The sequence below is a fragment of the Ranitomeya imitator genome, chromosome 5 (genome assembly GCF_032444005.1).
Source record: "Ranitomeya imitator isolate aRanImi1 chromosome 5, aRanImi1.pri, whole genome shotgun sequence".
In the NCBI taxonomy this organism is placed as follows: Eukaryota; Metazoa; Chordata; class Amphibia; order Anura; family Dendrobatidae; genus Ranitomeya; species Ranitomeya imitator.
In genome coordinates, this window is record NC_091286.1 from 502,184,400 (window position 1) to 502,212,101 (window position 27,702).

General features: G+C 40.0%; 1 protein-coding gene across 2 annotated transcripts in view; it reads right to left on the reverse strand.

Annotated features, from left to right (window-relative positions):
• Positions 1–1,269: 1,269 nt before the first annotated feature.
• Positions 1,270–27,702, reverse strand: part of KCNAB1 (potassium voltage-gated channel subfamily A regulatory beta subunit 1) — a 553,598-nt gene continuing 527,165 nt past the window's right edge. The window contains exons 9-14 of one of the 2 annotated variants that reach the window (XM_069727454.1): positions 23,113–23,198; positions 14,970–15,090; positions 12,193–12,287; positions 8,492–8,612; positions 7,969–8,057; positions 1,270–5,472 (exon numbers count right to left, since the gene is read on the reverse strand). In XM_069727454.1, coding sequence (XP_069583555.1) covers positions 5,383–5,472; positions 7,969–8,057; positions 8,492–8,612; positions 12,193–12,287; positions 14,970–15,090; positions 23,113–23,198 — 602 coding nt within the window. In that variant the 3' untranslated portion in view covers positions 1,270–5,382. The remainder of the gene's footprint in view (positions 5,473–7,968; positions 8,058–8,491; positions 8,613–12,192; positions 12,288–14,969; positions 15,091–23,112; positions 23,199–27,702) is intronic. The other variant, XM_069727453.1, reaches the window with a different exon arrangement.

Below are 27,702 nucleotides of genomic sequence, written 5' to 3' on the forward strand. Positions count from 1 at the left end.
CATTTTTGGTCTCAACATTTCAGAGGGTGATACATTATAAAGGAATTTTCTTTTTGGTGTTCTTGGGTTCCCCATGTAGACTTCCTTCAGGCTCTGTATTAAGCATGTAGTGTTGCTTTTAAATTAGATCACCTTTAGGGCAGGTGCAGACAACAGTAGATTCTCTCTTCCGAGAGAATCGGGTCGATTATGAAAATTACTCTTTGACCATAGTTTGATAGAAAGTGATCATAGTGTTCTCCAAGTCTGTCCGATGAGGAAGAGATGGACATCAAAATGTCTACAAAATTGCATCAATGCACGGAAATCGGGTTGCACTCAGACGTCATGTTTTCCACAGACTCATTGAATTGAGTGGCAGAATGCCAGCCAAATATTGTAAGCTTGCGAGCAGGGCCCTCATTCCTCTTGGTATCTATTTTGAACTGTGATTTTTGTTATGTTGTAATGTCTATTGTCTGTACAAGTCCCCTCTATAATTTGTAAAGCGCTGCGGAATATGTTGGCGCCATATAAATAAAATTATTATTATTATATTAGGAAGGCAGCAATTTTTTTTTTCCCCTTTGGACAGACTCTGTCCAAGGAAAATATCAGACATGTACATGGCCTCAAAGGATAACAATAGTGTAAGTGCGATCTGAAGTTTTGTTGAATCGCACTCAGTCCAAAAATATACTCATCTACACCTCTCCTAAGTGCTAACTATTAGTTCCTGACCTTCATGCCACATTCACACCTCCGTGCATCACGGTCTGATTATGTGCCATCATGTATGGTCTGTCCATGGATCTCGTGATCTAAAGCTTCATATATTATGTAGCTATCAAGTTCGGGTCAGGATATCTGCGACCAGGCCATCCATCACCGTCCATAATCTGACCATAACACACAGATGTGTGAATGATACATTATGAGGATGGATTCACACAATGTTTTTTTTTAGGAAAAAATCTTAAACAAGTTTTTTTGAGCCAAAGCCAGAAGTGAACCAGCAGGAAGGAGAAGTATCAGTCCTTCCATTATATTTTCAATTTCTTTTGATTCCATTCATGGCTTTAGCTAAATATATATGAATCTAAGTTGCAGTTGCGTTTAGATAAATAGTGTGTCTTAATTACCCCTTAAGCTAATTTATTTTTTTCTTAGAATTCCTTTAAATTAAATGTGTAATTATAAATTGAATCTTCATCTTAAAAACACATATAAATTGTTACAAAGCATATTACACAACTGGAATTCATAATACAAAAGAGCTACCTGCAGTCTCAGTGAGTATTACATTTTACTTAGAAATTACACCAATAACCTTCTTTTATAAAATATACAAGTTCAAAAATACCATACTGTTATCTTTATATTATTCAGTACAACCAAAGTCTCTCAATTTTTTACAGATTGGGCACATTTAGGAATAATATATAAAAAACAAGATCCTTTCGTGTTTTCATCACACATGCAACCAGCAATCATGATAATAATGTACAATATTTGTGTCACCTATTAAGAATAAAGGTTTGGTAAAGTAAACTTTTTTATATGAATACAAGGTATCCGTAAATGAGTATTGTGTCATCGATCCTACCCACATTTGTCCCACGTACTACCACCTTGGATAGATATGCTCCAAATATTCAGGAAACTGCTAATAGTTCATTACCGTAGTTTTTATATGACACCTATCAAGAGCACTGTCTGTTTCAATTTGGTGCATGGAATAAGGATCAAGCATTTCTTTAAGAACAGTGCAACATATTATAGTTCATGCCCATCTATTGTCACAGACTTATAGGAAGACGTTGACATTGTGATGAGTAGATCAAGACCAAAGTTGAGGTTATCATGATAGGTATAAGCAGGGACGCAAATGTTCTGAGTTCCTGGGCATTAAAGGGAATCTGCTATGTAATCCTAAAGCAGTATGATGTAGGAACTGAGAATCTGTATCCAGTGCAGGGTGTTCCTGTTTCAATAAAATCTGTATTTTAGCAGCAGGAGATTATCATTAAAGGACTAAGTTTTTCATGCCTCCTAATCAACTGCTCTGTGTAAGCTCACCCCCTCCATTGCTTGGCAGCTTTCTGTCAATGTACAGTGTACACAGAAAGCTGTCAGTCAATGCTGTGGGTGGGGTCATACAGGGCTCAGTATTTAGAGCACTGCTAGATCTGCAGAAGAGAAAACAGTGATTATATCACAACTGCTGAACCCAGGAAACTAAGTGACACATCGCTTCAATCAGATCTCTGCCCCAACATTATGCTGCTCTCAGATGAGGTAGCAAAAACCTGGTGACAGATTCCCTTTAAAGGCCATAGACCGGTTACTAATCCCAAATGATGACTTGTTATTTGCATTTTTTCTTGGCCTACGTAGACATTTAGGAGAATAATAACTGATAAACTCTCCTCAAGCGCCCTTTGATCTGGGTATCAGACATTATCTTAAAGGGCTTGTCCACTACTAGGAAAATCCCTTCTTGATCAAAATGTTTGACCCCTATAAAATAATAAAGCCTATACTCACTTCCCATGCCAGCGCCATTCTCGCAATGTCAGCACTCGCTCTCCCGTGGCTCCTGAGGGGTTGTTGTGACACGTGACACTGGCGCTAAATCAGTACCAGCATCACTGTCTCCAGCTTCAGACAAATCGAACATGAAGAAGAAGTCCAGGCTGCAGCTGATCTCTTCATGCTCAAATCAACAGGACGGGGACAGTGACACCAATGCTGATTGGGAATCGGTGTCACATGTCACTACACCAGCACGGAAGCGACACCATCGCGGGAACGACACCGACATGGGAGGGGTACGAGAAGAAGTTGTCCAAGTAGTGGACAACTTCTTTAATTCCTTAATGATTTATTTGCCTATTTCGGCAAGTACGCATCACATTCTAGTGTGCCTGACATTTTCCTGAGTTACAGAGCAACACAAGAATAAGTGAATGAAAAAGATGCCAGGAGCCGTTATGTCTTACTAGCAGCCCAGAACTGCATGGTGCCCATCAATGTCTAGGTCATGGTGCTAGGGCTGGAATTAATTTCTATTGCTCTTTATCCTTATTTCCTTCTCAATGACTCTTATGGAGTCTAAAACTTGTATCCAAAGGGTTTATCCACCTTTCAGATCAATTTTTATATAATAAGAGTCTATGTAAAAAGTTAATGAACTTTGCGATACTTGTTTTGTAGTCCAGAACTACAGTCACAATTTTGATGGATGTTATTGGAAACAGTCAAAATATGTAAGAAGACACATCCCTAAGAGTGAAGAAGATTTTATAATAAGATATTACAATGTGAGATTACAATACAGGGTCCAGTTTCCAAAATGCAAATCAGCACAACAGGTCTTGTACAAATTGAGTTGGCTCGGTATGCATGAGGATTTTAGCTCTGAAGTATTGTAATCGCAGCTCTGAACTATAAAATGGGCATGTGTAGTGCAGAATATTAGTAGAGCTACTTAACTTTTATGTAGATTAATTTTTCATATAAACTGTAAAATGCGGCAACGTAATTGATTGCCCAACACTGGACTAGAAGAGGCGGCTGAAATAATGTTCATTCAGTGGAAGAGATCTGAGGTTGACATGAGATAATTGCATACAAAGCATGTGTGGAGCAAGAAGGGCATGCATATAGGCTATTTATGCCTGATAGCGCTAGAATTATTAATAATAATATCATGCAAATTATCAGTTGGCAGGTATAAATATAAGACAAATAATTTCAGCTCTGTCTCACTTTGGTTGCCTCTAAAATGTACAATAATATTCTGCTTATGTAAAAGCATGGTGGCTACAAATGAAGATATATAATAAAGGACAGAAGCTGTACATGCAAAAGGTTTCAAATCAAAAGCTCCAAAATACATAACATTTTTCAATACATGATCCCAGTGATCTCTAGGAATCTTTCTTCCGATTATTTTTTTTTTTAATTTAGAGTTATTTAAAAGCATGGCAAACCAAATGTCAAGCCAAGGCTTAGATGTGCAAGGCATGCATTTCATAGCCCTAGTTTCTAGAACAAATAAACACCTATACCTGGAAGATTCCTAAATTACTGGGGTTGTCCACTTTTTTCTTTGTTTGATTTCCCCATAAATGACGTGGACATGGAGTATTTCACTGCTTGAATTCCGGACTCCCAGAATCACCTGTCATCCATGAGAGAACCTGGCAGCAAATGTTCAGTTCCGCTGTGGTGTCATCACAGGGAGGATTGCAGCATTAAATGGTGCCTATTCCAATAAATAGGCTGGGTCCTTCAGAAAAAGACACCTTGTCGAATGGCTTTCTTCTGCGACCCATGTATAAGTGTCCTGAGTGACAAAATCTCCTCTAAATACCCTGACAGTGTAAGTAAAACTGGGTATCACATACTATGAAAAGGTCTGTAAAGCGCTGTGAAACTAATGGCGCTATAAGTGAGTAAAATAAATTAAAAAAAAAATATTTTTAAATTTGTACATGAAAACAGTGCAGTCTTTAATGGTTAAAGTGCCTTCATTTCTATAAAAAAAGAAAGAAGTCTGACTGTTTAAAAGTAAACTTTTCACTCACTGTGCCCCAATCCCCAAAATAGCCCCATGGATGGGTAATAAATACTGTAGTGATGAGCGAACGTGCTCGAATAAGGTGTTGTCGGAGCGTGCTCGGATGCTAACCAAGTGACTTTGGCATGCTCGAAAAATATGTTTGAGTCCTCGCGTCTGGTGGCTGTTCAACAGCAGCAACACACACAGGGATTGCCTAACAGATAATCAATCCCTGCATGTGTTGCGGCTGTCAACCAGTGGTGCTGAGAACACTCTATCTGCGCACGCTTGCTCATCGCTAGAAATAAATTGTTGGGCATTACTGACCCTCTTTATAACAAAGCCATCATATTCCAAAAAATTACGAATGTAGTTAAAAGTGAATTGATATTTCCAAAGAGCCATTCTGCAACTCTTACCTTCCACACAGATAGAAATCTTCTATAGAGAGCTGCAGTAATGTGTGAAGCTGATGCATAGTTTCCGTACCCAATTACCCAGTATAATACAGAATAGAGCTCCCCTTTCAGCCCAAAGAACAACAAAGCTGCAATAAAACATATTGCATATCACATGTCTGTCCTAGAAATTCTTTCTTCATTTAAAAGTTCTTGTATTCTGAAAAATGGCGTTCATTGTATCTTAGCATAAGCAGTATGCATGAAATCAAATGGTAAGAAACGGATACAAAGAGAATATACAGTTTTTCATATGTGCTTTTAGGTATAGTAGTAGCAAGTACTGGAGCAGGAATCCGGGGAATCCATTAGACATGTTATCCAGTACTATATAAAGAGCACTAGTAACACCATGCAGACTGCGCTTCATGCGGTAGGTTACGATCTGTAATCCTTTTTGCTGAATGGCTTGTTTCCCAAAATGTTGTCGACCTCATTCACGATATGTGAAGTCATCTTTGGAAGGACCTGTGCGGAAACAAACGTAATCGAGGTTATTGATCTACTGCTACCAATGTCAATGATGGGAGATGCATTAGTCACAGTCAGTTTATGTTAATGGCAACCTGTCAGCTGGAGTTATGGGGCTCGATGTGAGGACACCAAATAATGACTCTGGACAAGCTGAGTGGAGTGATGTTAATGATTTTAGTCTTACAATACCTGCGGTATTCTTACTTTTGAAGACAAATCTATTGTGGAACTACCTTTAATGTCTTTTTAGCTGCCGACGTTGAAACTCCAAAGACATGTTGAAAATGCCTCTTTTTAAAGTGCTGAAGTGGTGCTTCTAATCTGAGGTCCCCGACAGTAGTCTTATACCTACCCGCCGCTGTCTCCACCTTTTATCGACACAGCTCTGTACCAGCGACTACAACTTTTCACTGGCCGGAAATCGGAGGTAATGGTCACAAGTTCTCAATGTAAGTCTATGACAACCAGAACGAGGATCTAATAGGTTTGCATTGAAAAGTGACCTCCAGCTTGTTTTAGCAAATACTGGAGTGATCAGGCAGGTCACAAACTGCTGGAGATGGTTGTGACGGCGATGGATGAAGACAGCAGTGGGTAAGTATAGAACTTTAGATTAAATGCACCACTCCAGTGTTGCAATTAAAAATAGATGGAGTGGTGCTTCATTAAAAATATGTTTCAATCATATTCTAATCCGTTATTCTTTAAATGTCCGGCATTTCAAACAAGCTGATCAGTGGAACAGAAGTTACAGATGAGACCGTGACGGCTGTTGTACGCTATACAATGCTTCATCTAGCCTCTGATTTTAATGTTGTATCAGAATGCAGGTTTATTTATTCTGCATCGCCAAATTATAAGATGGTGGGTCATGGTTCAATGTATTCACAATATGCATTGAGTACTTGATTGCTCCCTCTCCCCATCTGCCAGCACTTGACAGATTTCTTCCTATAGAGCTCATGGAGAATGTTTGCATCAACTCATTTAAGTTAAACTGAAGATTTTGTAATAGTAACATAGTAACATAGTTAGTAAGGCCGAAAAAAGACATTTGTCCATCCAGTTCAGCCTATATTCCATCATAATAAATCCCCAGATCTACGTCCTTCTAAAGAACCTAATAACTGTAAGATACAATATTGTTCTGCTCCAGGAAGACATCCAGGCCTCTCTTGAACCCCTCGACTGAGTTCGCCATCACCACCTCCTCAGGCAAGCAATTCCAGATTCTAGAAGTTATATTAATAAACCTTACTTTCATATTATGGATTACAAAATTCTACTATGAAACTCAGTCAGTTAAAATGTTGGAAATTGTTATCTTCAGTGAGATATTGATTAAAATCTTAATTTTCACAGAATTTGTACTCATTTATGCTGATTTATCACTGGCTCTTCTAACTGCTTGCTGCTCCTTTAGGAAAAAGCTTAACTTCTCTTATATGGATAATCCAAATAATATTACAGAACGGTGAAGATCAGAAACATTTTATATGATCTCATCTAATGTTATTATTCCCTTGTGGCCCTTTACAGTTGCTCTATATGCACTCTGTGCAGATATAATCTAACAGTGTCTTATATCCAAATGGCAGGTAAATGTCAAATTTATGTTTGCCTGAAGCCAGTTTTTATTAGATATCACAATTCTCAATAAATGCTGTTTTTGATGTTTTGTTTTCTAAGCTATGCTCTTATTATTACATAGGGCATCAAGTGCGTCCTGTGCTATGATGAAAAATATACTATATATTAGAAGTATAGAGTCATTTAAAGGTTAATCTCATAATGAAATCACTGGTGAAAATTATTCACATGGTTCTGCCCCAATCGTTTAATACGTGCATAAAATCCTGCGTATAGCTATGCAATCTGCAAAGGCACACATTGATAATTGCATGACTAATACTGAAGTTCGCACTGCCTTTAACCACGGCACTGTCAAAGAATGCCACCTTTGATACAAGCCAGTTTGTGACACTTCCGATTTGCGTAATCCATCCAAATTAACCATGATGATATTGTGAAGCCGTACACTCACACAGAAGAGCCACTGAGTCGAGCATCTGCACACAAGCCTAAGATCACTGTACAGATGATTGACTCGGCGTCACAACAAAAAAGATGAAAAGAAGAGATAAAAATGTTACAGCGAGACCTTAACAAATATGTGAATAATAAATATATTGTTTAATTGTAATGCTTACTCTAATTTTATTTAATTTTTTTTTTTTTAGTTCAAATAATCTGTGAAGACCAGAATCTTTGCTAGTGCAGATTTCCCTTCAAGTGGTGGAGAATGCGGGCAAATAACAAGTAATATAAGATATCGACAAATTGTAGATCACAATAGCTGTGCTGATTATTTTCTTTATCAATGTTTTACATGTGTATACTGTATATGTGACAGGTGTATTAAATTCATTTATATATACTTTTCTTTATACATTTCTATATAGCACATGCTATGAATAATATGCACAATACCTGTATAGCTCCAAGGTTTTCTATTAGTTGTTCTGGATTAGATGATCCTAAAAGAACCGAACTCACTCCCTCATTCCGCAGACACCAAGCTAAAAGAAAAAAATATTACAAAACACAGTGTAAAATAGTGCAGGAGCCCAAACTTACTATTATTGTCTTTAGGTGAACACTACAAGTAACTATTAACTTCCTTATGGTCACGTATATTGTTGATCCTATCAGTTTACAGCAGGTAGTACTTTGATTGTTGTGAGCACATGGAACAGTCATATAAAAGAAAGTATATGTAGTGGCATAATGACAGTATTATTTAGAATCTATGAATTGCTGATGAAAATGCTGAAAATATTCCTTTTTGGCCACTGTACGCATTGTATGTCACTCTCTAGACATAGGCACTTTGTGAAAACTCTACAGTTCTACATGCACTGTGTATTAAAATATAACAGTAGACCTAAAGTTAATTAAAATCACAAAGCTAGAGCCTATATTGATTACCAGGTGTGAACATATATTTTCTTACCAACGGCGAGCTGGGGCAGAGTACATCCAAGTCTTTCCGCAATTGGTAATAAATCTTTCAGCTTAGATTGCTGTTTACGTCCTTCTTCACTCAGTATTTTGTCCTTCAACCACTGGTAACACTGATAGATCATGACATCAAAGAATCAGAGGAAGAGGAAAAAAAGAAATGTAATCCTGAATATGTTACTAACTACAAATAACTGAATATAGTTGGGATAGAATTGTTTTTTTCCCACATATTAGGTGTGACAAAAGCCACACACTGAGTACAAAATACATATACCCCTTGATAAAGCGGTGCATTTGACACGCGAAACGCGCGTCGGGGTCTCTCTACACCTGGCCCAGGGTTCCTCCTTGCTCTGCCACTGGTAAGTTCTGCTCTCCTGGTGATATTTTTTTGTCTACAAATCGCATTATATATTTGGTCAGAGTGGCGACCTTACCATTTCATTGAGTACACTGGCACTTTACTTAAACTCTTTAATGTTTACATGGGCAGATGCAAATACGGATTCCCTGGTTCCTCTGTTTCTATCCTGCTATCGCTGTACTATGTGTAACTTTTGATGATAATTGTTCACACGTGTTTCGTTATATTACTAATAAATTTCTTTTTTACTATATATACCTGAATGCCCTCTTTTCTCCTTCATTTATTATTCCTGGAGTGGGTATTTATTTTTGCTGCTTGTGGATAGGCTATGTCTAGCCTTACCTTATGACATATGTCACTGAGGCTTCTGCATTTACAAAGTACAGTATAGTATATTCATTTTAAGGATTGATAAAGACATTCAAAATATCCCTGAATGTCATTAGAGGAATGAAGACTGATATACTGAAATGATTTTACTATAGTAATTACTCGCTTTTATTTTAGTTTTTGCAGAATATAGGGTAGTTTTGAAATGTTACGGATATAAAGTAATCTGTTTACATGCTGAGTACACAATGCAGATTTAGGCAGGGGGTCAGAAATACAGATGTATCGCTGTTAAAGGGAAAGTATATCAGCAAAGCATGACTGTTTGAACTAAGCACAGCCGCTAGAAATTAAAATTGTTCCTTCAATTTTCAAATTTGTTTCGTTTGCTAGAAATAATTGTTTATTTGGACACGCTCCTTGCACCCTTTGCATGGCCATGCAGTTCAGATCTCCTTTCCACCTTCTTGTTTTCTATCTATCTTCACCCTCTTCTGGCTCCTATAAAGCCAGACCTGTCAATCATGGAAGTGGGGAGGAGATAGAAAGCAAATAGATAAGCAAATGCACTGGACTGCTCGGCCACACCCAGGTTGCACCTCAGCAGATTTGAAGAATTGGCTATTACTGGCAAACACAGCGGCTGAATTGAACACTACTGGTACGATGTTTATAAGGGCTATGTCATCTGTAAGGTGCTGTGTTTGGTTTTAACAGTGATTTTGTGCAGACCGGCTCTCTTTAAGCCCCAAACACTTGACAGTATAGCAAGTTTGAGCTATACTGATCTCTAATGTAACACTCCCATTTAAGGCCCTATATTAAACCTCTGTGTTTCTCTGATTCCATCCACATAAATCTTCAAGAAAAGAATGATGGCATGTTCTATGGCATGATGTACTATAGTCGTATTCTGCCTAGTGTATTGCTTTTAGAAAAGACTATGTAGTCATGCGGAAAACCTATATGGCAATACATGATGTGCCTAGGGCACCATTATATGGGAAAATCAAGTCGCTGTGGCACTCTACAGGCTGTCTGCACACATCTCCTAAGTTTTACATGAAGGTGGTGCTCATCCTCATTCCCTCTTAGCATATGTAACTAATAATGAAGGAAAACTCAATAATGCAAACAATAAAATCTACAATAATAATATGTAAAATAAAAAATATATTTGCAGTGAAAAGTCACACAAGGTGTGCTGTACTGAACTGTTTGCATCTTTTGTATATTTTGATAGTTTTATAATTTTTAAGGTTGAAAGAAACAGAAAACCATCGAGTTCAGCCTATAACAAACAAGTGCTTCTCACTAAATTAGAATATCATCAAAAAGTTTACTTATTTCAGTTCTTCAATACAAAAAGTGAAACTCATATATTAGATAGTCATTACAAACAGAGTGATCTATTTCATGTATTTATTTCTGTTTATGTTGAGGATTATTGCTTACAGCCAATGAAAATCCAAAACTCATTATCTAAGTAAATTAGAATAATTAACAAAAAAACACATGCAAAGGCTTCCTAAGCGTGTAAAAAGGTCAATTAGTCTGTTTCAGTAGGCTCCACAATCATGGGGAAGACTGCTAACTTGACAGATGTCCAGGAGGCAGTAATTGATGCACTCCACAAGGAGGGTAAGCCACAAAAGGTCATTGCTAATGAAGCTGACTGTTCACAGAGTGCTGTATCCAAGCATATTAATGGAAAGTTAAGTGGAAGGAAAAAGTGTGGTAGAAAAAGGTGCACAAGCAACCGGAATAACCGCAGCCCTAAAAGGATTGTTAAGAAAAGGCCATTCAAAAATTTTGGGGAGATTTACAAGGAGTGGACTGCTGCTGGAGTCCTCACTTCAAGAGCCACCACACACAGACGTATCCAGGACATGGGCTACAAGTGTCGCGTTACTTGTGTCAAGTCACTCATGAGCAATAGACAATGCCAGAAGCGTCTTACCTGGGCCAAGGAGAAAAACAACTGGACTGTTGCTCAATGGTCCAAGGTGTTGTTTTCAGATGAAAGTAAATTTTGCATTTCATTTGGAAATCAAGGTCCTAGAGTCTGGAGGACGAGTGGAGAGGCCACAATCCAAGCTGCTTGAGGTCTAGTGTGACGTTTTCACAATCAGTCATGGTTTGGGGAGCCATGACATCTGCTGGTGTAGGTTCACTGTGTTTTATCAAGACCAAAGTCAGCGCAGCCATCTACCAGGAAATTTTAGAGCACTTCATGCTTCCCTCTGCCGACAAGCTTTTTGGAGATGGAAAGTTCATTCTCCAGCAGGACTTGGCACCTGTCCACACTGCCAAAAGTACCAATACCTGGTTTAATAACAACAGTATCACTGTCCTAGATTGGCCAGCAAGGTCGCCTGATCTTAACTCCATAGAGAATCTATGGGGTATTGTTAAGAGGAAGATGAGACACCTGACCCAACAATGCAGACAAGCTGAAGGCTGCTATCAAAGCAACCTGGGCTTCCATAGCACCTGAGCAGTGCCACAGGCTGATCGCTGCCATGCTACGCTGCATTGATGCAGTAATTGATGCAAAGGAGCCCCGACCTAAGAGTGCATTTACCGAACATACATTTCAGTAGGCCAACATTTCGGATTTTAAAATAATTTTTCAAGCTGGTGTTATAAAGTATTCTAATTTATTGAGATAATGACTTTGGGGATTTCATTGGCTGTGAGCCATAATCATCAACATTAACAGAAACAAACGCTTGAAATAAATCATTCTGTTTGTAATGAGTCTATGTAAGATATGAGATTCACTGTTTGCATTGAAGAACTGAAATAAATTACAGTAACTTTTTGATGATATTCTGATTTAGTGAGAAGCGCTTGTATTAATCTAGATGAAGGCAAAAACCCCATGGAGCAGATGATAAATGCCCCATATTGGGGGGAAAATTACTTCACAACAGTAAAAACGGAAATCACACTAGTTCCCTTCATCAACAACAGTACCTTTCTATACTTACCTTTAGTGATGCTCTCGCACTTTCTGGGACTCCGTTTTCATATTTTCCAGAGATGACACCACAAGCTAGAGGAGACCACGTCATTGCACCAACACCTGAGGAACAAAACATTCAAAAGTTAACCAGAGATACTCGGAGAGTTATATTTTGTATGACAAAATGTTTATATATTTTTTGTACTTAATGAAAAGGTGCCGCAATTGTTATTTTTGCATTTATAATTATTGATTACATAATCAAAATTTTTTTTTAATAAAAAATTAAATGCACTAATTTAACTGTTTTTAATATACATTAACTTTTTCTTCAGCCACTAGGGGCTGCCATTTGTATTTGCTGGCTGTTAAGACTATGTGCACACAGTGCATTTTTTATGCATTTTTTCCGCTCTGAAATGGGCCAAAAACACAATGAAACCCTTATGCAAGGTAATTCAATGACAATCCCGAAGTGTTGTGCACATGATCGGTAAATTTCCAGGCGTATTTGCAGTGCGTTTTTTTCTGCAGCATGTCAATTCTTTGTGCAGATTTTCTGCACCCATTGACTTCAATTGAGTCAGTCAAATCCGGAGCAAAAACGCAGGTATAAAAATGTTTGCGGATTTGCTGAGGATTTGTTTTGTGTTTTACAGGCTTCAAATAGTGTTTCCCACATTGTCATCTGTGTGACAGCAAGGGAAACACCAGCGCGGTGGTTCTTATTGGCAATAACGCAACCGCTGGTAAGACCGTCGGTCAGAATGTTGCGGGATCATGCTGGCAGATGTCAGCGTGAACCCGCAGCTGTGTCTGTCACCCGTGGTAACCCTACCACAGGTACTGTTAGTCACAGTGCTGCGGGATCATATTGGCAGATGTCAGTGTGATCTGGCAGCTGTGAATGTGGCCTGTGGTAACACTACCTCACACCATAGGTCAGAGCGCTGCGGGGTCATGCTGGCAGATGTCAGCATGAACGCTCAGCTGTGTCTGTCACCCGTGGTAACACTACCACAGGTACTGTTAGTCACAGTGCTGCGGGATCATATTGGCAGATGTCAGCGTGATCTGGCAGCTGTGACTGTGGCCTGTGGTAACACTACCACACACCGTCTGTCAGAGCTCTGCAGGGTCATGCTGGCAGATGTCAGCGTGACCCCACAGCTGTGACTGTGACCTGCAGGCATGGGCTGATGAGACTACTGCTCCCATCGGGCTGATAACAGTGACAATAGGTGCCACTGATGGGAGACGTAGTCTCATCAGTTGGCGCCTGTGCTCACAGTTAAAAAAAAAAAAAAAAGTAAAATTGCATACATATTGAAATAAAAAATCATCATACTCACCTTAACGCCCAATCTCTGATGCCCTTGTCTCCTAGAAATAATGTAAAATAATAAACCAGCGTATACTCACCTTTCTGCTGTAGTATAGGTAATGTGAGTGTCTCATGGCGATCTCACCTGTAGAACAATCACATCGGGAGATGTGACCACTCTACCCGGCCACAGGTGAAACATTGACAGGAGGTAATCGCTCCTGCAGTGTATCACTGAGTAGCTGTGAGAGTTCACTGGAGTTCATCAGCTCCGGTGCTCTCAGTTATGGCTCTGCTGCGTGAGAACTTTCCTATGCAGCAGTGGTCAGTGGTGCCGTAAGGGAGATCACCGGAGCTGATCAGCTGGTGAACTCTCTTCAAAATACTTTTCAAAATAGATGGTCCCTATCCACTATATGTCCTACCTCTTCATGTACCAAACCAGTCTCATGTGAATGGTTAGTGAATCAAAACCTTGTGTGCGAAAGATGGGTGCCGAGCCCTGGAGAAGGCCAAACCCCCGATATGTACTATATTAGAGAAAAACAGGGCCTGCACACTTTTAGTATTAAATTAATGTACAGGTGCACAAATACTCTATGTGGCCAATATACAAACATATATACACACAATGCGTCAGCACACTGCGATTAATGAATATGTGAACTACACTATTACTGAAAATGTTAAAAACTACATTTCCTTCCTCTCTGTGTCATTTAGTTGTTAGCTATATTAAAAGGTCACCTTGACGTGACAGGATGGCTTTTGCATTTTTTATAAAAAAAAACAAACGCTAAGTATCATTCATTTTTAACAATTCCAGCAATATTGGAGTTGATATAATAATTAATTGCAGTGCACTCACTCATCGTGTATGCATATGTTTGAATATTGGCCACATAGTGTATTTGTGCAGCTGTACATTAATTTAATACTAAAACTGTGTGGTCCCTACTTTTTTCTGTTGTGTAAACAATAGCAAGAATCACTGAACTGCCCATGAGGGACAGCCACACGTGTACTGAGGTAACTGATCACGAATAAGAAGGGGATCCACAAGAAGGTTTGGAGTTTACCCCTTTAAATATTTAGGACCCATTCTATTCTTTGGTGAATGCAGAAACCATGTTCACAGCGTTTTAGTTTTGACACTTTATTGTTCATTTACTGCATCATTTGGAATGAAGTTCTTACTTTTCTGTTACATCTGACTATAGTGTGATATTACATAACATGTTCTCATAGATCAGCCTTACATAATCCACTACACGTCTCTAGTGGATTAGCACCTGCAGTTTTCGCACATTGAGATGAAAAATAACTCAATGATTGAAAGCCTGCTGTAGTAGCAGATGGCGCCTCGACATAATCATTACACATTATAAACTGTATACATTTGATGTGAAGGTGTTACATGTAGAAAAGATGCACATAACGAGAGTCTTCTTTTGGATCTAAGATTTAGAGTGATTTACCTATTTTGTGGTACAGCTCAGGCAATTGGACTTCTACTTTCTCTCTTTGGAAAAGATGATATTCTGCTTGTTCACAAACTGGAGGGATCATATTGAATTGTCGTGCTACAGAGTAAGCTTCCTGCAAACATACAGTGCATAGAGTATTCATCATATTGCAATATATTCATAAATATGCTGCAACGTCAATTAAAAAAAGTTGAGCTGCTACGTAAAATGTAAAAACAAATATGCAATGATTTGGAAATATCTTAGCCATATATTGTTTTCACAGCAGAGCATACAAAACAGATCAGGAGTTGAATATTAGACATCTTTCACATTTCATTTCAATAGATTAACTCATTTTAAAATTGATGGCAGTAACACACACACATACACACATATATATATATATATATATATATATATATATATATATATAACAAAAACTGGAAAAGTAATTGGTATTAGTGAAAAACAACTGGAGAGTCAATTTTCAATTCAATAAAATGACTGTATATAAAAAAGAGCATGTTAGAGAGGCAGAGTCTCTCCTAAGCAAATACAGTCAGAGGTTTACCAATCTGTGAACAGCTGCAACTGAAAATCATGGGACAATTTCAGGAAAATATTTCTCAACATTAAGTTGCAAAGGCTTAGAATATTCCACCGCCAACTGCACATAGTATCATCAAAAGATTCCAAGATTCTGGAGAAATCCATGTGCACAAGGGACAAGACAGACGGTAAATATTTTGTGGTCATGATTTAGGGGAACTCAGGTGGCACTATATTAAAAACCGGCATCGTTTGGTTGTGCAAATTGCTGAATGGGATCAGGAATACATCCATAAATCGTTGTCTGTGAACATGTTCTGCTGTGCGATCCACAAATGAAAGGGAAAGCTCTACCATGCAAAGAAGAAGCCCTGTATCAGCACAATCCAGAAATGCTGCAGTCTTCTTTGGGCCAAAGCTCTTTTAAAATGGACTGAGGCAAAACGGAAAACTGCAGACTCAAGGGGACCACCCAGTTTGTTATCATGAGAAATATTATGACACAGAAGTCTTCCCTTTTCCAGATGACCTATATTTTTCATATTTTACCTATAAAATATAGCACAACTTTTCCAAATGATTACAGCATGTAAATATACGGTTACAACACACCTAAATAACTCAAGTGACAGGGGAGCTCCACCCAATACCTATCACCTGGCTGCATCATCCCCTTTATATATAAAAGTTACAGTTAAATGCCTCCAATAGTTCACTTGCTTTAGGTAAAAAAAATTGTTGCATCTTGTAAAATTCAGAGTTCCTTTAAAGGATATTCCAAAATCCCCATGGGAAGAGGGATAACTTATTGATGGCTGGGAGTCTGACCTCTTGGACCCACTGCAATTGTGACATTGAGGCTTTGAATCCCTAGAACAGCCTACCTCAAATAGAATGTAGATGTGCAGACTGGACGTCTGCTATATTGTCTACGGGACTGCCAATGATGAGTATAGTGTGCAGCTACAGTCATAGCCAAAAGTATTGACACCTCGGCAATTCTGTCAGATAATACCCAGTTTCTTCCTGAAAATGATTGCAATCACAAATTCTTTGGTATTATTATCTTCATTTAATTTGTCTTAAATGAAAAAACACAAAAGAGAATGAAGCAAAAAGCAAAACATTGATCATTTCACACAAAACTCCAAAAATGGGCCAGACAAAAGAATTGGCACCCTTGGCCTAATACTTGGTTGCACAACCTTTAGCCAAAATAACTGTGACCAACCACTTCCGGTAACCATCAATGAGTTTCTTACAATGCTCTGCTGGAATTTTAGACCATTCTTCTTTGGCAAACTGCTCCAGGTCCCTGATATTTGAAGGGTGCCTTCTCCAAACTGCCATTTTTAGATCTCTCCACAGGTGTTCTATGGGATTCAGGTCTGGACTCATTGCTGGCCACCTTAGAAGTCTCCAGTGCTTTCTCTCAAACCATTTTCTACTGCTTTTTGAAGTGTGTTTTGTCCTGCTGGAAGACCCATGACCTCTGAGGGAGACCCAGCTTTCTCACACTGGGCCCTACATTATGCTGCAAAATTTGTTGGTAGTCTTCAGACTTCATAATGCCATGCACACGGTCAAGCAGTCCAGTGCCAGAGGCAGCAAATCAACCCCAAAACATCAGGGAACCTCCGCCATGTTTGACTTTAGGGACCGTGTTCTTTTCTTTGAATGCCTCTTTTTTTCTCCTGTAAACTCTATGTTGATACCTTTGCCCAAAAAGCTCTACTTTTGTCTCATCTGAAAAGAGAACATTCTTCCAAAACGTTTTAGGCTTTTTCAGGAAAGTTTTGGCAAACTCCAGCCTGGCTTTTTTATGTCTCGGGGTAAGAAGTGGGGTCTTCCTGGGTCTCCTACCATACAGTCCCTTTTCATTCAGACGCAGACGGATAGTACGGGTTGACACTGTTGTACCCTCGGACTGCAGGGAAGCTTGAACTTGTTTGGATGTTAGTCGAGGTTCTTTATCCAACATCCACACAATCTTGCATTGAAATCTCTTGTCAATTTTTCTTTTCCATCCACATCTAGGGAGGTTAGCCACAGTGCCATGGGCTTTAAACTTCTTGATGACACTGCGCATGGTAGACACAGGAACATTCAGGTCTTTGGAGATGGACTTGTAGCCTTGAGATTGCTCATGCTTCCTCACAATTTGGTTTCTCAAGTCCTCAGACAGTTCTTTGGTCTTCTTTCTTTTCTCCATGCTCAATGTGGTACACACAAGGACACAGGACAGAGGTTGAGTCAACTTTAATCCATGTCAACTGGCTGCAAGTGTGATTTAGTTATTGTCAACACCTGTTAGGTGCCATCAGGTAAGTTAAGGCCCCTTCACATTAACCGCTGCAGCGATACCGACAACGATCCGGATCGCTGCAGCGTCGCTGTTTGGTCGCTGGAGAGCTGTAACACAGACAGCTCTCCAGCGACCAACGATGCCGGTAACTAGGGTAAACATCGGGTAACTAAGCGCAGGGCCGCGCTTAGTAACCCGATGTTTACCCTGGTTACCATCCTAAAAGTAAAAAAAACAAACACTACATACTTACCTACCGCTGTCTGTCCCCGGCGCTCTGCTTCTCTGCACTCCTCCTGTACTGGCTGTGAGCACAGTGGCCGGAAAGCAGAGCGGTGATGTCACCGCTCTGCTTTCCGGCTGACCGACGCTCACAGCCAGTACAGGAGGAGTGCAGAGCACAGCGCCGGGGACAGACAGCGGTAGGTAAGTATGTAGTGGTTGTTTTTTTTCACTTTTACGCTGGTAACCAGGGTAAACATCGGGTTACCAAGCGCGGCCCTGCGCTTAGTTACCCGATGTTTACCCTGGTTACCAGTGAAGACATCGCTGGATCGGTGTCACACATGCCGATCCAGCGATGTCCACGGGAGATCCAGCGACGAAATAAAGTTCTGGACTTTGTTCAGCGACCAACGATCTCCCAGCAGGGGCCTGATTGTTGGTCGCTGTCACACATAACGATGTCCTTAACGATATCGTTGCTACATCACAAAAAGCAACGATATCATTAACGATATCGTTATGTGTGAAGGTACCTTTACAGGTGCTGTTAATTACACAAATTAGAGAAGCATCACATGATTTTTCGAACAGTGCCAATACTTTTGTCCACCCCCTTTTTTATATTTGGTGTGGAATTATATCCAATTTGGCTTTAGGACAATTCTTTTTGTGTTTTTTCATTTAAGACAAATTAAATGAAGATAATAATACCAAAGAATTTGTGATTGCAATCATTTCCAGGAAGAAACTGAGTATTATCTGACAGAATTGCAGGGGTGTTAATACTTTTGGCCATGACTGTATTTCCCGAAGAGCCGCAAAATCACTGAGGGCTCCAGCTATAGAATCCCCAGAGATCAGTAAGTCTCCTATCCAAAGAATACAGGATAACTTTCAATTATAGGAATACCCATTTAAAGGGAATATGTTACCAGGTGTTTGCTACCTCATCTGAAAGCAGCATAATGTAGGAAAAGACACCCTGATTCCAGCGATGTGTCACTTAGTTTATTGGATGCCGCAGTTGTGACACAATCAGAGTTTTTAAATGTAGCATCCAGCAGAGCTCAGAAATCTAATGCCACCGACACAACAGCTTTGTGTTTTAAAATTGTCTAATGACAGTGAGCTGCTTATCACAGGAGGGGGTGTGGTTGGACCACTTAGTAGGAGGGAGCTGGTCTGGGCAGTGATAATGTCCTGGTGATAAAATATTTATTGTGTGTAAACAACACCACACAGCCTAATAAGTGACATATCGCTAAAATCGGTGTATCAGACCCTACCTAATGCTGCCCTCACATTACATAGTAACATAGTAACATAGTTAGTAAGGCCGAAAAAAGACATTTGTCCATCCAGTTCAGCCTATATTCCATCATAATAAATACCCAGATCTACGTCCTTCTACAGAACCTAATAATTGTATGATACAATATTGTTCTGCTCCAGGAAGACATCCAGGCCTCTCTTGAACCCCTCGACTGAGTTCGCCATCACCACCTCCTCAGGCAAGCAATTCCAGATTCTCACTGCCCTAACAGTAAAGAATCCTCTTCTATGTTGGTGGAAAAACCTTCTCTCCTCCAGACGCAAAGAATGCCCCCTTGTGCCCGTCACCTTCCTTGGTATAAACAGATCCTCAGCGAGATATTTGTATTGTCCCCTTATATACTTATACATGGTTATTAGATCGCCCCTCAGTCGTCTTTTTTCTAGACTAAATAATCCTAATTTCGCTAATCTATCTGGGTATTGTAGTTCTCCCATCCCCTTTATTAATTTTGTTGCCCTCCTTTGTACTCTCTCTAGTTCCATTATATCCTTCCTGAGCACCGGTGCCCAAAACTGGACACAGTACTCCATGTGCGGTCTAACTAGGGATTTGTACAGAGGCAGTATAATGCTCTCATCATGTGTATCCAGACCTCTTTTAATGCACCCCATGATCCTGTTTGCCTTGGCAGCTGCTGCCTGGCACTGGCTGCTCCAGGTAAGTTTATCATTAACTAGGATCCCCAAGTCCTTCTCCCTGTCAGATTTACCCAGTGGTTTCCCGTTCAGTGTGTAATGGTGATATTGATTCCCTCTTCCCATGTGTATAACCTTACATTTATCATTGTTAAACCTCATCTGCCACCTTTCAGCCCAAGTTTCCAACTTATCCAGATCCATCTGTAGCAGAATACTATCTTCTCTTGTATTAACTGCTTTACATAGTTTTGTATCATCTGCAAATATCGATATTTTACTATGTAAACCTTCTACCAGATCATTAATGAATATGTTGAAGAGAACAGGTCCCAATACTGACCCCTGCGGTACCCCACTGGTCACAGCGACCCAGTTAGAGACTATACCATTTATAACCACCCTCTGCTTTCTATCACTAAGCCAGTTACTAACCCATTTACACACATTTTCCCCCAGACCAAGCATTCTCATTTTGTGTACCAACCTCTTGTGCGGCACGGTATCAAACGCTTTGGAAAAATCGAGATATACCACGTCCAATGACTCACCGTGGTCCAGTCTATAGCTTACCTCTTCATAAAAACTGATTAGATTGGTTTGACAGGAGCGATTTCTCATAAACCCATGCTGATATGGAGTTAAACAGTTATTCTCATTGAGATAATCCAGAATAACATCCCTCAGAAACCCTTCAAATATTTTACCAACAATAGAGGTTAGACTTACTGGCCTATAATTTCCAGGTTCACTTTTAGAGCCCTTTTTGAATATTGGCACCACATTTGCTATGCGCCAGTCCTGCGGAACAGACCCTGTCGCTATAGAGTCACTAAAAATAAGAAATAATGGTTTATCTATTACATTACTTAGTTCTCTTAGTACTCGTGGGTGTATGCCATCCGGACCCGGAGATTTATCTATTTTAATCTTATTTAGCCGGTTTCGCACCTCTTCTTGGGTTAGATTGGTGACCCTTAATATAGGGTTTTCATTGTTTCTTGGGATTTCACCTAGCATTTCATTTTCCACCGTGAATACCGTGGAGAAGAAGGTGTTTAATATGTTAGCTTTTTCCTCGTCATCTACAACCATTCTTTCCTCACTATTTTTTAAGGGGCCTACATTTTCAGTTTTTATTCTTTTACTATTGATATAGTTGAAGAACAGTTTGGGATTAGTTTTACTCTCCTTAGCAATGTGCTTCTCTGTTTCCTTTTTGGCAGCTTTAATTAGTTTTTTAGATAAAGTATTTTTCTCCCTATAGTTTTTTAGAGCTTCAATCGTGCCATCCTGTTTAGTAGTGCAAATGCTTTCTTTTTACTGTTAATTGCCTGTCTTACTTCTTTGTTTAGCCACATTGGGTTTTTCCTATTTCTAGTCCTTTTATTCCCACAAGGTATAAACCGCTTACACTGCCTATTTAGGATGTTCTTAAACATTTCCCATTTATTATCTGTATTCTCATTTCTGAGGATATTGTCCCAGTCTACCAGATTAAGGGCATCTCTAAGCTGTTCAAACTTTGCCTTCCTAAAGTTCAATGTTTTTGTGACTCCCTGACAAGTCCCCCTAGTGAAAGACAGGTGAAACTGCACAATATTGTGGTCGCTATTTCCTAAATGCCCAACCACCTGCAGATTTGTTATTCTGTCAGGTCTATTAGATAGTATTAGGTCTAAAAGTGCTGCTCCTCTGGTTGGATTCTGCACCAATTGTGAAAGATAATTTTTTTTGGTTATTAGCAGAAACCTGTTGCCTTTATGGGTTTCACAGGTTTCTGTTTCCCAGTTAATATCCGGGTAGTTAAAGTCCCCCATAACCAGGACCTCATTATGGGTTGCAGCTTCATCTATCTGCTTTAGAAGTAGACTTTCCATGCTTTCTGTTATATTTGGGGGTTTGTAACAGACCCCAATGAGAATTTTGTTACCATTTTTCCCTCCATGAATTTCAACCCATATGGACTCGACATCCTCATTCCCTTCGCTAATATCCTCCCTTAAAGTGGACTTTAGACAAGACTTTACATAGAGACAAACCCCTCCTCCTCTCCGATTTTTACGATCCTTTCTAAACAGACTGTAACCCTGTAAGTTAACTGCCCAGTCATAGCTTTCATCTAACCATGTCTCGGTTATTCCCACTATGTCAAAGTTACCTGTAGATATTTCTGCTTCTAGTTCTTCCATCTTGTTTGTCAGGCTTCTGGCGTTTGCGAGCATGCAGTTTAGAGGATTTTGTTTTGTTCCAATCTCCTCACTGTGGATTGTTTTAGAAATGTTCTTACCTCCCTTCTGAGTATGTTTTCCTGGGTCGTCTTTGTTCGAGTCTAATGTTTTTCTTCCCGTCCCCTCTTCTTTATACATTACACAGCAAAAAACTGCTGACATATGCTCTTTAACACTAGGACTACTGGACTCGTGACCCCGACTAGAACTACTGCAAGTAGTCAAAATGACTATACCAGTAGTCCTAGTGTTAAGAACTGCAATTTATATATCTAGGTTTGAAAATGTACATAGCATGCAATGGGATCATCTGTGTAAGTTGTTTTTTTTGAGAATGCTTAAGAAGGTTAGGAAATAACAAAAGAAATCAAACATATCTTACTAATTCCCTGTCACTCTAGTTCCAACTCTTGCTGGATCTTCCATATGTCTCTACCTTGTTAAAATAGGAAGTAGATACCGGCATGAACCGGAAAGCATCAGCACCGGAGTGACTGGAGATCAGTAAGGTGAGCATGAAAGTTTTTTTTCTTATTTGAAGTTAATCCTCCCCCTAATTCAACTTTCAAGCCTTTTTTTAGTAATGCACCAAGACTCTGGGTTTTTAGGAACTAAATTAACACTAAGTTTCCTACAACTCCTGTGTGGCCATAATAACAACAAACAAGACTACGACCTTCACACCTACAGCCCTATCCTCGACCATGTAATGTTAACTGGCAGGATCACCAAATTGTAAACTTCTGTCCCTTGAACTAACCCCAACATTTTATCATGCATTTCTAGTAATGTTAATTCTAGTTTATATTCCATTTCTAGCGAGCATATGAACTGGTAATTGTTTTACAGTCATGATATGTGTATACTATACCATAATCTCCATGGCACTCCAGCGTGACGTCCCCCAGTACATGGCCATCCCTTGGTTAATTACGTGGGACATTGCTCGGACAATTTCTAAGTAACAAAGACAAAAAAACAGTTCCATATAAATGTAATAGCTGCATTATAGTTGATGGCGATAGTGTACCTCTTGACAAACAATAGATCACTCTATGAGTAGAGAACACCATTATAACCTTGGGTAGACTCAAGAAGAAGATAATATCATTTTGTTACCCAACACCTTGCCATGTATACTGTTTACCCCCTTCATGACATGGTTGGATGCATAGGTGCATTTGATGCGGGCTCCGGTGCTGAGCCCGCATCTTTACCTACACATGAAAGCTGATCTTATCAGCTATCAAGTGGCTCTGACAGCCACGGGTGGATCCGTGATCCACCCACAGCTGTTAACAAGTTGTTTCTGAAAGTGAAAATTAACTCACACAAGCCAGAAGCGTGTCATAAGATATGCCCATCGGCGCCCATGTCATGTGATTGCACAGTGCCAATGGGTTGTCAAAACATACTGTGTCTGCACGCGTCTGAAAGATGAGAGTACAATTGATCACTGGGAGCCAGCTTTCAGTAAAACAGCCGGGTCAAAAAATGGCTGACTCCCTGTCCAAGGGGTGGCAAAACACACACATCGTCCCAATGGTGCCCCCTGGCATATGTCCCGCCTGCCTCCCCGGATACGTTTCTGTGTGTAACATACTAAAGCTATGAGACCTGCATTGAAACATACTGAATTCTACAACCAGTTTGCATTTGCCTTTAATTAATCCATCGATTTATTAATTGTTTTGGCTACTCTGAAGCTGCTGGCTCAGTGGTTAGCACTGTTGGTTTGCAGCAATCAGGTCCTGTGTTCAAATCCCACCAAGAACAACATCTACAAGCAGTTTGTATGTTCTCTCGGATAGGGAATTTATATTGTGAGCCACAATGGGACAGTGATGTTTGTCTGTAACGTGATGCGGTATACTGTATAATGGCACTATATAACCATAGCATAATAAATAAAAAAGCAAAAAAATCAAACCATTATTGCTCATTTGAACACCAGAGGGCAGTGTTGTTATAGAGGGAACTTGCAATATGCAGGTTTTTTTTACTCATTTATTTTGACTTGATATAAATCACTTCTATGTGGTCAAATGTGATGCGAAAAATTTTGTATACATAATAATTTAGATATATAAATTAATAATTGTTTATTATTAAAAAGCTTCTCCTTTTTTCAATTTTAGAAAAATAAGGTTGATGGGATTTTCTAACTAAAAAATTCTGATCTATTTACTGCTTAGATTCAGCACTTGCCACTGAGCCGGGGAATGAAACGATCTATCCAGCATTGCTTATTGATAATAATTACAATTTATTTGTTTGGCTATCCTCAGGATAGGTCATTAATATCAGATAGGTGAGGGTCCAACTGCATCACCACACTAAGTAGTCAGCTGCTAGCAAGTCCCGCTGCAGCCAAAAATACTCAGTGTATGGAGCATAACCACTTGCAAACAAATACAGAGCCTATCCTCCTCCTGAACTTTTCCTAAGGGCAGTCTCACACGTCCAGATAATTCTGGTACCGGAAAAAATCGGTACCAGAATTATCCGTGTCCGTGTGCCCCTACGTTCTTGTGGCACATCAGTGTGGCACACGTGTGCCGCCCGTGTGCCCACTGGGTACCACACGCACTGTGCTGGGTACCACACGTACCAGCATCTGGTGCTGAAGCCCCATTCATATCTTCCCTGCAGCAGCGTTTGCTGCAGAGAAGATATGAATAATAGTGTTTAAAATAAAGATCTATGTGCCCCCCGCCCTTCCACCCCCTGTGCGCCCCCCCGCTGTTCTGAAAATACTCACCCGGCTCCCTCATTGGCTGTCGCTGCTTCCTGTTCTGGCCGCAGTTTCTCCTGTATGCGGTCACGTGGGGCCGCTGATTACAGTCATGAATATGCAGCTTCACCCCTATGGGAGGTGGAGCCGCATATTCATTACTGTAAATGAGCGGCCCCATGTGACCGCATACAGGAGAAGATGCGGCCAGGAGAGGAAGCAGCGCCGGCGAGGGAGCGAGCCGGGTGAGTATTTTCAGAACAGCGGGGGGGGGGGGAAACCGGCCTAACTTTAAGGCTATATTCACACTTTGCGGATTTTGCTGCGGATCCGCAGCGGATTTGACCGCTGCGGATCCGCAGCAGTTTCCCATGAGTTTACATTTCAATGTAAACCTATGGGAAACAAAAAACGCTGTGCACATGCTGCAGAAAAATCCGCGCGGAAACGCTGCGGATTACATTCCGCAGCATGTCACTTCTTTTCTGCGGATTTTCAGCTGCTCCAATAGAAAACTGCAGTTGAAAATCCGCAGAAGAAAACGCAGTAAAAACCGCGATAAATCCGCAGTAAAAACCGCGATGGGTTTTCACTGCGGATTTTGCAATTCCGCTGCGGAAAAATCCGCAGTGGAATCTGCAAAGTGTGCACATAGCCTTACACGTGAGAAATGGATAGCACTCAAAGGTCACATAGCTGCCTTTACATTGATGTCCATATTTTACATGGTCCCATTCAAGTGAATGGGTGAGTTTGAACTGCAAATTTGATCGAAGACAGAAATGGCTCTTTTAGGCTACGTTCACACTAGCGTTCGGCTAATGTGCATCGCGCTAGCGTCGGGCGACGCAGCGGCGACGCACGCGTCATGCGCCCCTATGTTTAACATGGGGGACGCATGCGTTTTTGCTTATTGCGTTTTCCGACACGTGCGTCTTTTTTGACGCTAGCGTCGTTCCAAGAAAACGCAACAAGTTGCATTTTTCTTGTGTCCGATTTTCATCAAAAAACGACGCACGCGTCGAAAAACGCAGCGTTTTTGCGTGCACGCGTTTTTTGGTGCGTTGTGCGTCGCGTCGCCGACGCAGCGGCGCACAACGCTAGTGTGAACGTAGCCTTAATTGTGAATAATCTATCCGCAAAAAAGAAAAGACATGAAAAACACAAATAAAACATGTACGTGAAAAAAAAAACCCAGATGTCTGAATGAGGCCCAATTCTTTAATAGAGGAGAGAGGGAGTGTTACCTATGTTGATGAAGATACATTTCAGACATTCCAGATTTTGCTAATTTTACAGCCATTTTCACTCAATGGTGGTGAGTATGTTGGCAAACTGCATTTACAATTTTCTTACTTTTAACTCCGGATCTGCTTTAATATCAATTGTTCAGGATTTCTACTACAATATGGGGTTACATACATTATTAAAAACATTAGTTGTATATAATAATATGTGGTGACTGCAGCGGGCATGGTGTCGTTCTTGCCCGTCCTGCTGTCTTAGGCACCAGTCTGGCTACTTCTGTTTAAACTGTCAGATTGGCAGCCTCATTCTTAGGAATTTATAATTGGAAACATGAAAGAAGCAAATGTAAGCACAAGTGGCAAAGAAGATTAAGAAGAGGGACTAAATTCCTGCATGCAGCGCTTTAACTTATGGCGTGAGTCCAGGCTTTCATCAGGCGGACTCTGGGAGTTACCCACACGATGATTTGTTTGGTTCTTAGCAGAAAACCTAATTCATGTTCCGTACACTGGTGAATACTGGGCTTCCTTTCTTCCTTTTTTGAAGTCTGAGAATTACATTATTTTTGATCCTTACATTTAGGAAATGGCATTAGTGATAAAAGTATTTTGCACAAGTCCTCCTCAAACCAGTGCTAGTCAAAGTTCATCTTAAAGTTTTTTCTATTTTTTAATCTGTGAAAGTATTTTCTTTTTTTTTTTGGTCTATTGAAAATTGACAGGGGAAAGACATGATGTAAAAAAGAAGAAAGGAAGGTTCCCACAGACCAGGAATATGCTCCCCTCTCCAGAGCGTCTGTTATGATGGACCTTGTAGGACCACTAGCGATGATGTCTCCACCACCAGTAACCTGATTGACTGCCAGATCAGAAGACTGCTGGTCGGGACTGGTAGCTGCTCACATAGACTTTCCTGCTTTTGTCAGAAGTAGAGTTGCACTTGGAATAAACAACGATAAATTTGCTTAGGCAATTTAAGAACTTACAGCAATTTAAATGAGCTTTCATTTTAAACAGGATTTCCAAATAAAAATGTCCATGTATGTGTGAACTACAAGTTGAAGCATTGGCCAAAGTTTGAAAGTTCTGTGTATTTTACACAGGGTTCTTTCAGACATTAGTATTTTCCATGTACGAGAAAAACGGACCAATTTTTTTCATCAGACTTTGATCAGAGTTTTGTCTGAGTGTTATCAGTTTTTCTCGTATGTGTAACCAGAAAAAGTGTTTTTCCACCTTCTCATTTCCTTTCTTGACGCTCCATGAAAATTGGACTGCACTCATATTTAATTCCGAGTGGGATTTTTTCACGGACCCATAGACTAGCATTACTGATTTCGATATGTCACTCAGTATGCGAAAAAACACAGATATGTGAATGGCCATGAAAGCCACAAAAAGAAATGAGCCCTCGGATGTGTGAATGAGCCACTTATAACTTTGATAGTCTATGGGGTAATTCAAAAGTAAATTTTATTTG